General features: G+C 42.7%; 1 protein-coding gene across 1 annotated transcript in view; it reads right to left on the bottom strand.

Annotated features, from left to right (window-relative positions):
• Nucleotides 1-400: 400 nt before the first annotated feature.
• Nucleotides 401-14,061, bottom strand: part of ccdc85cb (coiled-coil domain containing 85C, b) — a 47,281-nt gene continuing 33,620 nt past the window's right edge. Inside the window, exons 5-8 of the mRNA XM_005724873.1 lie at nucleotides 7,500-7,601; nucleotides 3,073-3,165; nucleotides 2,541-2,639; nucleotides 401-671 (exon numbers count right to left, since the gene is read on the bottom strand). Coding sequence (XP_005724930.1) covers nucleotides 582-671; nucleotides 2,541-2,639; nucleotides 3,073-3,165; nucleotides 7,500-7,601 — 384 coding nt within the window. The 3' untranslated portion in view covers nucleotides 401-581. The remainder of the gene's footprint in view (nucleotides 672-2,540; nucleotides 2,640-3,072; nucleotides 3,166-7,499; nucleotides 7,602-14,061) is intronic.

Genomic DNA, 14,061 nt, shown 5'->3' with positions numbered 1-14,061 from the left:
TGGGTTTCACTTGGCTAACATTATAGAATGCTAATGCTAGTTATACTCATTGACCGCTGGAGGAAGTGGGGAGGCGGGGTCATACATGTGACAGGAGCTCGGGAGGGGATGGGGGTGTCTCTCTCTATAGAAACTAGTATTAATCGCCTCACTGTTGCCAACTTCTGCCCCCACCCCCCACCCCCGTCACCTGTGCTCGAAACCACGTCTCATCCCTAGCTTATTACAGCTCAGCTAAGCTCTAAAGGAGCGAAAGCGGGTGTTTGTTTACAGAGAGAAAAGAGAAAGCCTCCAAACCGATGCAGAAAAGTGGCGGGTTGGTGACACTAGCTGCCAGCTGTCAACATGTCAGCGCAGAGATCCAAAAACGTATACAGGCAACGTTGTTCACGTGAACAACGAGACTAACAGGTCCATTCTGTAGCCAGTCTAAAAAGAGAGCGTTCGCCGGAGGAATGGCGGGTGCTGTCGGCAGGAGGGAGCACGGTGGCGTGACGGGTCCGTGTAGGTGCAGGTGGGAAGGTGGCGTTCAGGTGAGTGTGGATCCAGATATCTCTCCGTCTCTCTCTAGGGCTGATATGCTACAGCGGGCCTTTGAACTGGTTACCAGAGAGGTGCTGTCTGACGGACAGCTTTGATCCTGCTGCATCACCCAGTTTTCTCCACACCACCTGCGAACAGAAGAGGAGAGAAGAGGAGCTGAGCGAGGAAGAGGAACAGCGAGAGAAAGACGGGCAGACACAGAGGGTGGAAAGAAAAGACTTTCTTCTTCAAGAGGGAAAACTTCAAATGCCCACAGTTTGGCTTTGAGCTGGGAGGACTACACACACTCACACTACAGTAGAGCTTCAGTGCAGTGCAGAAGTCTCGAGCTTCTTTATATTTTGCTTTCAAGGAGCCAGATTTTCTCATAATTTTTTTAAGTGGTCTTGAGCAACAGTCCTCTAGCCTTTCTGAAGGTCTTTCAAAGTGTTTCTTTGGACTCATTCTTCAGTTGATACGTCTACTGTTCACTGAAACCTGATCAGAAATGGCTTCAGTAGAAGGGGTGGCCCATTCTTAAGAAAGGCAGGGTGTGAAAAATCAGTTGCAACAGGTCTGATCGATGTGATGAACCAAAATTTGAACGTTTGGGTTCACACCATCATCAGTATGTATGGCCGAGGTCAGGAGAGAGGGACAACAGCCATGTGTACAACACGGTGGAGGCCCTGTCATGGTTTTGGGCAGCGTTTCAGCCAGTGGTGTTGGAGATTTATGGAATTTTAAAGGGAGAAAAGCACAGTGAGGTTTTAACCCACCGTGTAGCACCATCTGGAAAATGTCTGACTGGCAACAGCTTCATTTTTCAGCATGACAACGATCCCAAACACACTCCCAGTGCAGTAAAAGCGTACACGGATGGAAAAAAGCACACAATGGAGCCGTATCAGTCATGGACAGGCCTTCCTCCTCAACATTACTGAAACAGCGTGGGATCAAAAAGCAGCCATGAATGGCCTTCAGGAAGCCTGGAGAACTATTCCCAAACACCACTTTAAGAAATGCTGCTTAAGAGAGTTATTAAGGAATAAAGGTGGACACATCGAATATTGACTTTTAAGCTCTTATCCCAACTGTTATCTTATACACTGTATATGTTTGAACATTTCAATGAAGCACTGCACCCATTTTCCAATTCTATCAAAGCATAAAGACAAGAACGGGACTCTATCTCAGTCCGTGTCGTCTCTCCGGTGCTGAAATCTCTCTATGAGAGTGAGAGGGGCCCCCGCGGGACCCCGGTGATGTTACAGAGGTACTATTGTAGTGCTTCCCCATTCCTGGCCTGTCACATACCTCTGCAGGGCCCAGATAACCCCACTCGCGTACTCGCTCTAATCAGCAGACCTTTTTATCCTGGGAAAGGCCTTTTCAGCACAGACAGAGAAAGATGAGGGGAAAATGAGAGGTGGAAGAATAGAAGGGTGAGGTGGAGGAGTGCTATTGGGAGGGAGGAGGGGGTGGTGCTCTTTTTCCTGCCGCACCAGTTTAATTGCTCTGACAGCTCAACTATGAGCCTCTATACTTTGGGCTTTCAGCTTTGGAGTGGAAAAGGGGGGCACAAAAAGAGAGACAGAGGGATGGATAGAAAGAAAGAAAGAGGGAGAGCTGCTGTGTCATTCCAAACCAAATGAGCCCAAACGAGTTCCTCATTAGCCAAAAAGGCTCAAAACTGACCTGATTTGAATCCAGTAGAATGAATTTAAAAAGCTAATGAACAGACTGACTGAATTTACAACTATCAAATTCCTCATTTTTCCATTGTTACACTAATGGTCTGCATATAGTGCATTTTATATTATTGGCACTACATCAGTGACAAACCTGTGGTGTGATTAGCTAAGTGGTTCTGCAGTGATGGCAACAGACCTGTGTGAGAGCTCAGACACCCACCTAGCCCCCCACTTTCAGGCTCTCCAATAATCATGACAACACACAGACAATTAGAATAAAGACCGGGATGCGAGTACATCTGTGGGAGCAGGAGGTGCACTTACATTGCACATCTCTCGCACAATGGCCTTCTCTTTCTCGCTGAGATCATCCTCATAGTCCTCAGGAACCTGCTTATCCAAGTTCTCGTGGACCTCCAGCACCTGATGGCAGACACAGGGTTGGACATGTCTTATTTTCCTTCTGTATTTACAGAACTACACTAGGCAACGCTGTTATCTTCCAGCCTAACTGCCAATGTGTTCTTGTTTTTTTCCATAGCGCTACCAGCCTGACCCACTTGAACATGGTTAAGTACTTCTAGGCATGGTCTGGTACTACTTTATCTGCTAATATAATGCTACCCCCTTTTAACCATTTAAAAGAAAGTAACATTACATTAGCAACAAATGTGTTTTTTGCACATTTGAACTGTCACGCTGGTCGCAGTTATACCATAATAGCCTTCAGGCATCATCCTGCAAATTCTCCAGGAACAGCACTATGATAGCATCACAGCTGCATCAATGATACAAAAGCTGTAACACTGTTTACCAACAATTACACCCTGTGATTGATTTCCCTGACTAATATTACCTTCATGGCATGGACCACAGCCTCAGGCTTTTGGACGCAGGACAAATAGCCTGTAGCTGGAGAGGACTCGCTAGTTGGTAGGCGTCCAGTCCCCTAAGGGGAGAGAAAAACAGAGAGTGAGAGAAAGAAACAATAACATAACAATGATGAAGATGTTAGGGAGCGGGAGAACTGTGACAGAGGTTAAGAGGCAGGTGTAAACCTGCACCAGCCAGGACATCTGCAAAGAGCTCTTCATTTGAGTCAAGATACCAAAAAAGAGGCCCCACTCGTCCCATCAGGGGGCACCTGTTCGGATTTAAAAAGAGAGTATTCCTGTACTGTCACACTGAAAATGTCACCCCCTTCATACCAGCTCAAATCACCAATCCTCCACTGGTGTTTTTCTTCCCCGTTTCTTTTGTATTCCACTCCCTCCTCTGGTCTGCTACCTGCACAGAGTGATTTAACCTGGTGTGATGGGAGCAGCCAGCCAGGAAAGAGACTGAGGGGGACTTTGCTTGACTCATCACCACCCCCCTCCCGGGTAGTTCCAGACAGTGGGTCTCTGTCTGAGGGACACAGAGATCACTGGGATACACAATGGGTCCCATTCACCGTAACCTGGCATCGGGGTCTTGCATTAGACACAGATCCCTGGCTCTGTTAGCCTGGGTTAAATTCTCTGCTCGCTAGTGATGCGCCTGTCAGCTCCCTCCATGCCCGCTGGCCCCATTTGGGTGCCAGAATGATCCCACGTAACCTGATAGCACGGAGATAAAATAATAATCCCACTGCACCCAAGAGGACGGATTTGTGGAAACTGCCCAGCAGTTTATTCACATCACATAAACCGCACAAAGCACTGATTTACGTCTAGAGGCTTTTGGCCATACAAACCAATAAGAAAAGTATTCTTTCAACCATTGGACAAGAAAAGGTCAAAGTGGCAAAAGAGCTTAACGGCACGTTTCCATGTTTTTAAGCATAATTTGATGTTATCCTCAGACAGGTTGAGCATTATATTTACAAGCTCTGACATGAGAAAAATAGTGAATGTGAGTGTACATTTGCACATTTTGCCAGCACTTGAACTGACGCAGTATCTTAGTTTAGTAACTACATCAAAACAACCATTTATGACATCCACTTAATTACATACAGTACCAGAAAAGCTTGGACTGGTTTGATACTTGATGTAATCCAGTGCAGATGCCAGTCCAAGCCCCCTTTTTTGCACATATTTAGTATATTAAATTTACCCACCGTTTTGTTTTTGCCTGTGTGGATTCCAAGGTTTCTCTTTAAATCTGCAACTGTCTGATCAAAGAGCAGCTAAACAACACAGCAAATTCATCCAGACATCCGAGGGAAACATTTTGTTCAGTATTCCACAGACACAGTTGAGTTCGCTCGTTGCAACAGCTGCTCGCTCATGTTTGACCTAAAAATCACGCTTGCAAAACTTTGTGTGTAAAAACACATAATACAAAAGACAAATGGAGTTGTTTTTAAAATTTATGCCATTTATGATATCCAATTATCTGTGTGTGCATCACAAAGACCCATCCATACTTTACAAGCGCTTCGATTTTCCAGTGAGTTAAGACTGTGTCTTTATACCAACAAAAGGTAACAGCTTCCATACAGTGAGGTGGACTTTGGTCTGACTGAAAGTATGAATGTATAATTCATCGTTAAGCCTTTTGTGATATTCTAATATTTGAAATATGTAAACATTCACTGCAAGCATTTGCCAAGAGCAGTGCAGTCAAGAAAAGGATTTGGACACAGATAGCTCGGGGCAGTGTTTACTGCTCGTAACTGTAAGCATCTCCTGCATTAACAGGGCTGATTTGGGTCATTGCAGCAGGAGGCGGGCAGGGGCACAAACACTGTCAGGAGCAATGGTTTGAAGTTTAAACATACGAAAATGAGCACAGACTGTTGAGCGTCTTTTATTTGACAATCTCATGTACGCTCACTGACCTGAAACTTTGAGTAAGACAAAGAAGTGAATATAGAGGATGAGCTGATCGATTGGGAGGGACACACACAACTAAGAGTCCACTTCACTGAAGTCATGCTGAAGTCCCACATCTCATCTTCGATTTTATGCCTTCTTTCCCTGCTCCTCAACATGAACTGGGCAAACGTTAGTGCTGTTCTGTGGGCTTGTCACAAACAAGGCCATTAGCAGAAAAAGCTAAAATAAATAAATTTTAAAAATCTGCCTTTATTGTACAATTTATAAACCCACAAGAACATATTACAGTCATGGTGGTGGATTATTTTACTGTCAAATAGCTCCAGACGAGCCATTTCTCACCGCTTTATCACTAAGCTAAGCTAAGCTAAGCTAAGCTAGGCTAAGCTAGGCTAACTGACAACTAGCAGCTATTAGCTTGCCACTCTCTTTACTTCCTCTCTTCTCTCTCTCTGAAGAGTTTCACAGCTTTTTATATTTATATAAGCATATACTAGCTGCTACGCTTTGCTAATGTTTAGATTTTGATTATTATTTTATGCTTTATATTTATATTTAAATATTTCTAAGATTATATATGTTGCTCTTTAGATTGAACGACTTAACTCGAAATTTCGAGTTAATAACTCAATATTTTGAGAAAAGTAACTCGAAACTTCGAGTTAGCGCTGCCAATCAGTAATCTACGTGAATTATGTCATTTCCTTGTTAACCGGAAGCTGAAGCCCTCAGCTACAAATGCTACAGCTAAACTACTAGTATTACAGCCAGTCATGAATGCACAAATTACTGATAATTTTCAGCGTGGCTTCACAAATGATGAAATCTTTGTGTTAATAGCTGAATCACATGGCGTTACTATCACCAAACGTACTCTCAAAAGCACCAATTTGTTACGATCTGGTTTTGAGTGCGAATTCCACGTAGATCACTGATTGGCAGAGCTAACTCGAAATTTAGAGTTATTAACTCGAAATTTTGAGAAAAGTAACTCGAAATTTAGAGTTAAGTCGTTCAATCTAATGAGCAACATATATAATCTTAGAAATATTTAAATATAAATATAAAGCATAAAATAATAATCTAAATCTAAACATTAGCAAAGCGTAGCAGCTAGTTTTCAGGAAAATGTTACTATAACGATCATAGGATGTGTACATACATAAACTATCTCCTCCTTAACAGAACGACAGTTAAGAAAGAACTTTGAAATATTGTCACACATACTTATTAATATCTATACATTTTTTCGATTTATATTACATCCCAATTCTTATGGATGTAACATAAATATGTTCTTTTCTGATATATTATGTACATTTAATCATCTCAATGTTATCTTCATCGCTTGCGTTTGTTCGGCGTACGTCACCCATACATAATTTAACAGTCACCAAAATTGGTGTGGACTGAATTTTTAAGACGCACCACTAAATACACAATGAAATGATGAATAAATGAAACAATGAATAAAAAGCGCTGCTGCTAATAATTCTAATTTAACAATACATAAAAATCTATTTTAATACCAAATTCATGATGCTAAAGCAAAAATATAGTTACATGATGATTTAATCAAATATATCCAACATTTTTATATCCAGCATATTTTTTCACAACACATGCCTGTTAAATGTCTTATTCATAGCACATCAAAAGTTTGACCTTATTTCATATAAAACTACACTGTAAATATGGGGAACCTACAATTCACAATTTACCTCTGTGCTGCAAAATGACCCTGTGATTAAAACAAAAAATATATATATATTTTTTAACACAAGGAAGATTTAGTCTTCTGAGGAGCGGCACAGCCCGACTCTGACCTTCCTTAATTGCCAATCCTCTCCTCCTGAAGACATTGGCAGGGTTAAGGGTGGAGGTGGAGTGGAGAGGATTATTATTTTCATAGTGGAATTTGGTTCAAACAAGCTCCAGGGAGGAAGAAAAAGCAGGGACAGGATATGAGGAAGAGTGCTGACTATGCTAAATTTCTATCCTGGTCTCTGCCTTAGTTTCTCTTCTGTCTAAGACTCTGTCTGGATCATCCCCCTTATGCCCCATTTCCTTTCATTCCTTTTCTTCTCCCTCTCTCTTTTTTCTTCTTCCTGTCACGTGTAAGCGAGAGCGAGGTTGCCTGTGCAGGTTTAATTGGAGTGTGAGAAGTAAAGTGAATTAGAGCTGACTTGACTTGATTTTGCCGTGGAGGCACTGGCATAGCGCTCCCTACAATTAAGCATGTTCATGTGTGTGTGCAATTAAGCCCTGTCTCTTTATGTAACCACATCTGTATAAGCAGTGTCATAGCGCTGACTGATTGCTGTGACTATTGTCTTAGCGGTTAGTGTGAGCGGGTATTCATCTAAGCGTGTCAGTGTGAATCTTAGTATAGGTGGTTAGCCTTCTCAAAATTTGTGTGTTTGCGTATGTGTGCGTGTGTGTCAGTCTTCTCATTACTGACCATGTGCATGGCTTCCTGGCGCTGGGGCAGTGAGGACAGCTGGGACTCTGAGTGGTACAGAGTCATTCCCTTCCTCAGGGCACGAAGGTCACCTGGGTTACACTGCTGGGCACAAACGGTCACAAAACAAACACCAAAGGAAAAAAAGAAAAGAAAAATAAGACTTCAATGTGAGTTTTACCTAAAATTACCCAAAGAGTGGCTTCACTGCATGCTAATAAATCAAAGTTAATAATCCAAGACAGAGTGCAAACACACAGGGAATCCTGTCAGTTTGTTCACTTTGGCACTAATTTGACTTTAATATTCATTCTGACAATGTTGACAAAAATCAATGTATTTGCCTCTATGAGAGATATTTTAACATAAAAACGGCCACTTTTTACTCAAATACTCAAACTCCTGAGGTACTCGTAAGTACCATCACCAACATTTGATAGAGATTAGCCCAGTTTTGTGCACATAAACAGAGAAAACACTGCCTGTGAAGCAATTTTACACCAATTTTCTCTTCTTGCATCTGTGTCACTAGACGCACAACTACCAGCATCTTTGTTACTACCCAGGTTTTGCCCGTTGGTATTTCCATCCAAGGGGGTTTATTAAAGTCTTTGGCTGTGTCTCCCTCACCATACAAGGCACTTTTCCTCATCACTCTCACGCCATTGCTCGTGTGCGGAAGTATCCCGTTTTGCCTTCATTGAGGTTCACTACATAGGGGCAACATGCCTAAAATTTGTCCTCATTAGCAGCCAAAGACCACTGGTTCCTGGGGGGCAGTTACCAGCCCAGCTTCGCTCTGCAGGCAGGGACACGGCAAACACCACTGTTTCTTGTGACATTTCTCGTGTCGCGCACTAGTGTTCCCTCTGTGCGTGGCGCGGTGCATGAACACACGTGATGCCTGGGAGCACTCGGCTATAAATAACCCGTTGAGCTGTGGGTGTGTGTCTATGAATGCCCGGACATTGTGCTGTGTTGTCTGCCTTTGTATTATCTTTGTGTGTGTGTGTGTGTGTGTGTGTGTGTGTGTGTGTGACGCACTCAGGTGCACGCTCGCACACACAAAGCCACAATCAGCATTCCCCTCGTCTTCCCCGTCCTTTGATATTCCTGCTCCTCTTCTCTCCTCCAACTCAGTATCCTTGTAATGTTCCTCTAACCTTTTCCAGTCCTCCCCCTGGCGCTTCTTGATCTATCCTTTCAGTTTCCATATTCATGCCCTCAATAGTGCATCTTTTTTGACATCTCTATAAGCTTTGTGTCTGGTAACCTTAAATGTCAAAATCAAGAGGGGTGACATAAATGCATAGTTGATCACCTGAATAAGAAAGCTTGCTAAAGAGTTTTATGTTACCGATGCAGACCTCTCCCTGAGTCTAGCTTTTCATTTAACCATCACACATCTCCAACTTTACTTCCCACCCCGACATGACCTTGACCGCTGAGACCAGCAAAGCCATTTGTTTGCCAGACAGCTGAGGACAGTTGGCTCGCTGCAGTCTTCCTGGCTAAAATTCAGGGGCCCTGCATCTTATCCATCCATCACAATGTTCTTGGTGCTGACGGGAAGATGCTGTGGGTGTCTTGCATCGTTTCCTGTTTGAATTATGAGGGGCAGGGGTGATGCCACTTTGACAAAAGGTTAGGAAGGACAGCGGGATGCTCCTCCAGAGCTGTGATTTAATTAAATACAGGATGGAAACTGTTAAATCAGAGTAACTCGTGCTAGACTGAAATAAGAGGCGTTTCCTTATCACAGTTACACCGTTAGACAGTTGGGCTGTACATCATATGCCGGTGCAGTATGGATGCTAATCTGGGACACGCAGCTTTAGCCTCAGTATTTTTGCATCTGAAATCAATGACCTGGTCTTTAAACTTAAATACGTCGCTCTTCCATCATTATTGTTACCTAATTATGCCATGAATGCAAAGCCTGACAGCCATAACATTAAGTGTTTGAGAGTTTGGGGCTTATTGCAGTGACTCAGGGGACGGAGCATCATCTGATATACAGATCATTACGTGCTTACACTTGTCAGTTTCATGACAAAGTGTCAGTGTGGATTGAGAAGGAGCGCATGAGTGCTTCACACACTGTAGTGAGTTGACAAAAGATATTTTCTCCACAGGTCTGAGCCTCTCTCAACGACGGTGCAAATTTCTGACATTGGGTGATAAAAGTGCTTTGGGTTGCAAGCTCCCAAATGCAAAGTTTGCAAGATGCCTGACTCACCCTGACCTAAACTAAACAGTATTTACCAAGAGTGAACTTCCGACAACGTCCGGACCAGATTATCTCAACATCGTCCGGAGTTCGTGTGCGAGCTCGACTAGAGACAAGTAACAGCTGGAAGAAATGGGAGAGCTTAGTGGGAGAAAGCCTGAGGAGGATGCGCGTGTCTGAGCATGTCTGAGTGTGTGCATCTGAGTGCACACACCTGTTTTTCTAATTGTGTTTACACCTGGGCTGCGTAGGCCCTTGTTAATGTTAATATCCACTGTGGGATCCTGCTGTTAACTCCCTCCACGCTCCCTTGAGTATGGTTAAAATACCTCAGCCAAGCTGGTCTGGAGGGTCAGCATTCCTGCACTAAGAGGCCATTGTTTCCTCTAGCTGAACACAAGTTTCGCTGGGCCGGTTTCATAACACAGGAAGTTAGGCAATACAATCCACTGGGGAAGATAATCCATTGTAACAATTGAACCTGCTAATATGCACACACGTCATCAGGTAGGATATCATGAAATCTAACTGAATGGCAAACTTCAGTAATTCTTATTTTCACCCAATATTTTCCTGTTATCACCTCTGTGGGAAAGTCATGTTTAGTAACAACAACCAGAGATTACAGATTCATATTTTTCAGCTTCAGATTGACAGTCCTTCATTGTTCAGTTGCACTCCCACAAAGGTTTCGGCCATGCATATCAGATGCCTGAATCTACCTGGCTTGCCCCCTGGATCTTTAATTATTCAGCCCTCCAGACGTCAACACAAGCTAGGACATGCGTGTGTCATTTATGCACCAAAGCACAATGTAGCATTCATTCACTTAAGTTACCTTGTACCAAACACTGTGCGGAGCAGTTCCAAGGACAGATAAAAGCTTTCTTGCCAAGAAAGGCCACGTACAAGCAAGGGCCACCTGTGTTCATTCATTAGCACAGCATGCTAGCAGCACAGAAAGGAAACCCCTGGACACAGAAGCCACAACCCTGCAAGGCGGTGCATTTAACTTCCCGTGTTCTTGGAAAACCGGCACAATCACAAGGTGAATCATTTCTGTGGTGATGTTTGTCAATGCACTTTACTGTATTACGAAAAGTTGGAGATCAATATCAATATTAGGTGTGTCAATGATATGAAGTCACAACCAGAAACTGGTTAGTTTAGCACTACAGGACGAGAGGGAGTGATGGGGACAAAGCTCGTTTGAGTCTGATAACACACTCTCTCATGATTTGACCACTGATAAGCAACAGAAGTTATGTGTTGTTTAACTTTTTTTAATGGTATAAAAACATGAGATATGTTATGTTAATTAGAAGTTCTAAGTGTTAATAATACTGTTATGTTAGCATTTTGAACCACAGACAGTGGGTAAATCCAAAGTGCTTTTACGGTGGCCCTGAGAGGCCAAACGGACTGCAACTTAAGAAATAAGAAAAATGCTGCAAAAGCACACAAAGTGTTTCTGGGGAGGCAATAACCCGACGGACCAGTTACAGGAACCAAAACATGCTAAGTAAGTGTGTTTTAATCTCATGATTCATAAAATACTGATGACGGATTTTTAGGCTAATAGTTAAGCTAACACACTTACCTCTCATCTTTTCTTTTCTCACAAAACTAATAGATCCTCCACTTCTTTTAAGTGTTTATCGGCAAAATTATTGGCATATTTTGGTTCCTGCAAATAGTCCGTCGGGTTATTGTCTCCCCAGAAACACTTCCCTTGTGCTTTTGGAAATCAGTTTTTTCATATTTCCGTTGTGTTTTGTGTGCTTTTGTAGCGTTATTCTTATTGCTGGTGGGTGTTTTCTTAAGTTGCAGTCCGTTTGACCTTTCAGTTCCACTGTAGTTTTTGCTTAAAAACAAAATGATTTCAGGTCCTGTAATTTATGTGAAAATGGATTTCTGAGTTGACTTGTGTAAATACTTTCCAGCTGCGTTTATGGGCTCAGTCGCTCATTTTTGGTCATGAAAATTAAGTGTATTTCATAAATCCTGGTCCTAATAGGTTTCAAACTGGAGGATTATCTGCGGTATGCTCATTAGCTAACGATTTGATATTGACAAATTCATAGCCGATGATGAGCAAGTGGTTTGACGGTCAGACCCACCCCTCCTCGTCATATTAGATTTGTTTTTTTAACCAAAGTGGAAATGGTTTCTTCAGAAGCCAGTGGATGATGTCACAGTCCCGATCTTTGCCGCAGTCTAGCTAGCGTCTAGCCTTTATGCTAAGCTAAAAAACACTACAGGCTGTTGCGTCATAGTAACTTAATCCCATCAAGGGAACAAATCATCATATTCCTACCCTTTAAACATTACCACAGAGGTGATTCCTTGTCTGAAAGGCACAACATAAAACATTACTGCAAAGAGTCACCTTGCCTTGTACAGCTGCTGCTTTGATAGTGTCAGCCCTCTACAGAAGAGAAAGCAAAGAAGCTCAAAGATGTGAAAAGTCCCACCATCAAACGAGTAAAAAGAGTGAAAGGGCCAAACAGACTGAACCAACCGGCCAGCAGAAGAGCCAACAAACACAGACATCACAGAAGATTACCTTTCTCGTCTGTATTTGCGATAAGCTATAGCGGCTATAAGCCTAGGGAGAGAAAAACATAATGGTGGAATGGTTTATTATGTTGTTTCGCTCTGTGAGGAGCCGTGAACAGCAATGGAAGCAACTGTTTTGCTGATGGATTTAAACACATAAAATTAAGGTAATGTATTTGTTAAAAAAATAAAATAAATCAGTCTCAACAGTTTCACATTTTGCACTGCACTTGAACGCATTCATATCCCAACATCACGTCTGCAGAAAACAACGTGAACAAAAACTATAAGACGGGAGTTCATATTCTATGCTTGGACTGCTGCGAGACAATGTGTAACACCTAACTGTAGCGCGTAAGAGATAATTATGAGGATCGTTTAGGTTTCATGTCAGTGATAACAGCCTACACTCTGCCTACACATGAATCTGCTGGGATATAAGTGGGAAAGAAGACTTCAAATTATAGTGTGAAATTCAGCCTCGTCTCTGTGCAACCTGATTTGCATTCAAACGAACCGACTCGCACCATAAAATGATGCGATAAAATTAAAGAGGCCAAATTATAAACTTAAAGCCTGAGCTGTTTTTTTTTTTTTGCCAATAATTAGTCGAACACTTCATGAATCAGATTTCCCCTCACGTGACCAGATTAGTGTGCTTCGATTTCGTCATCTGCTGTTTGTGTTCGACTGGGTAAACACACCTCCGCAGACTGACATGTGACCTTCTGGTGAACCACACCAGCATTCCACACACACCCCACCCCGTTTTTGCACACACCCCCTCCCTCACCGAGCCCTCCATCCTCCAAATTTGGGAGAAGTCAGAGCAAGGTCAGCTTTGGGGATAAATCCTTTACTCTGTCACTGTCACTTAATGCCTCTTTCCCCTTCTTTTTCCTCCTCTCATCTCTGCTCCGCTCCCACAGTTCGCCTCGGGGGCTAACATCAGTGCACGCTACTGAAGCTTACTGACTCCCTATGAATTAAACATGGATAAACATATTCCCCAACTAACAGGGAGCCTGTTGCAAGGGGTAGCTTCACAGAAGCATTAGGCAATGATTTTATGTCATCGCAGCTTCCTGTCATGCGTTGAGGATGAGTTAAAAATTCGCACAAGAGGAGTTTAGCGAGGGTATAAGTTTAGACGGAAACTCAAGTGGGCTAATTGCGGCATGGCACATGTGCCTGTGCCTGTGTCCTTGTGCAAGCCTCACCTGTGAGAGGAGCTTATTGTTATCGTCTTCCAGTATCCGCACTTTCGTCTCCAGCTGCCTGATGTAGTTGGTGGAAGAATCTGGAGGAGAGATGAAGAGGGGAAAAAAGAGAAGAGGAGAAGTGATTAGCATTTCAAAGACCTCAAGCGGAAAACGGGCAGGCAGGGCCACTGAGGCAGAAGGACCACAGAGAGCTCCAAAGGTTGCCGTGCAGTTTGAGATGCACATCATATCCTTGTGAAAGAGCATTATAATATTAGCTAATATTAGCTAATATGCTAGCTCTGACACTCAAAGATCTAAAAAGATTAAATTGGCACCCAAACAAAAGACAAAAGGTACAAATTCTCCCACCTTTTACATTTTTGCACTATGGATGCAAATGTTGGTATGGGCTTATATCAGGTATTTATCTGGTGACTTACATTGGCATAAAAAGAAAGATGGCATCAGCTTTTAGACGGCTAAAAAAATTGTTGTAATAGTAGTAAAGATTTCATCCCTAATTTTAATTTTTTAGTAATTTTAGTTGATCCAAGTATTGGTTCCATCC

Source organism: Pundamilia nyererei, unplaced genomic scaffold (assembly GCF_000239375.1).
Source record: "Pundamilia nyererei isolate P.nyererei 1_Seehausen unplaced genomic scaffold, PunNye1.0 scaffold00013, whole genome shotgun sequence".
In the NCBI taxonomy this organism is placed as follows: Eukaryota; Metazoa; Chordata; class Actinopteri; order Cichliformes; family Cichlidae; genus Pundamilia; species Pundamilia nyererei.
The sequence above is the reverse complement of the archived record's forward strand: the minus strand, read 5'-3'. Positions and strand labels throughout refer to the sequence as shown.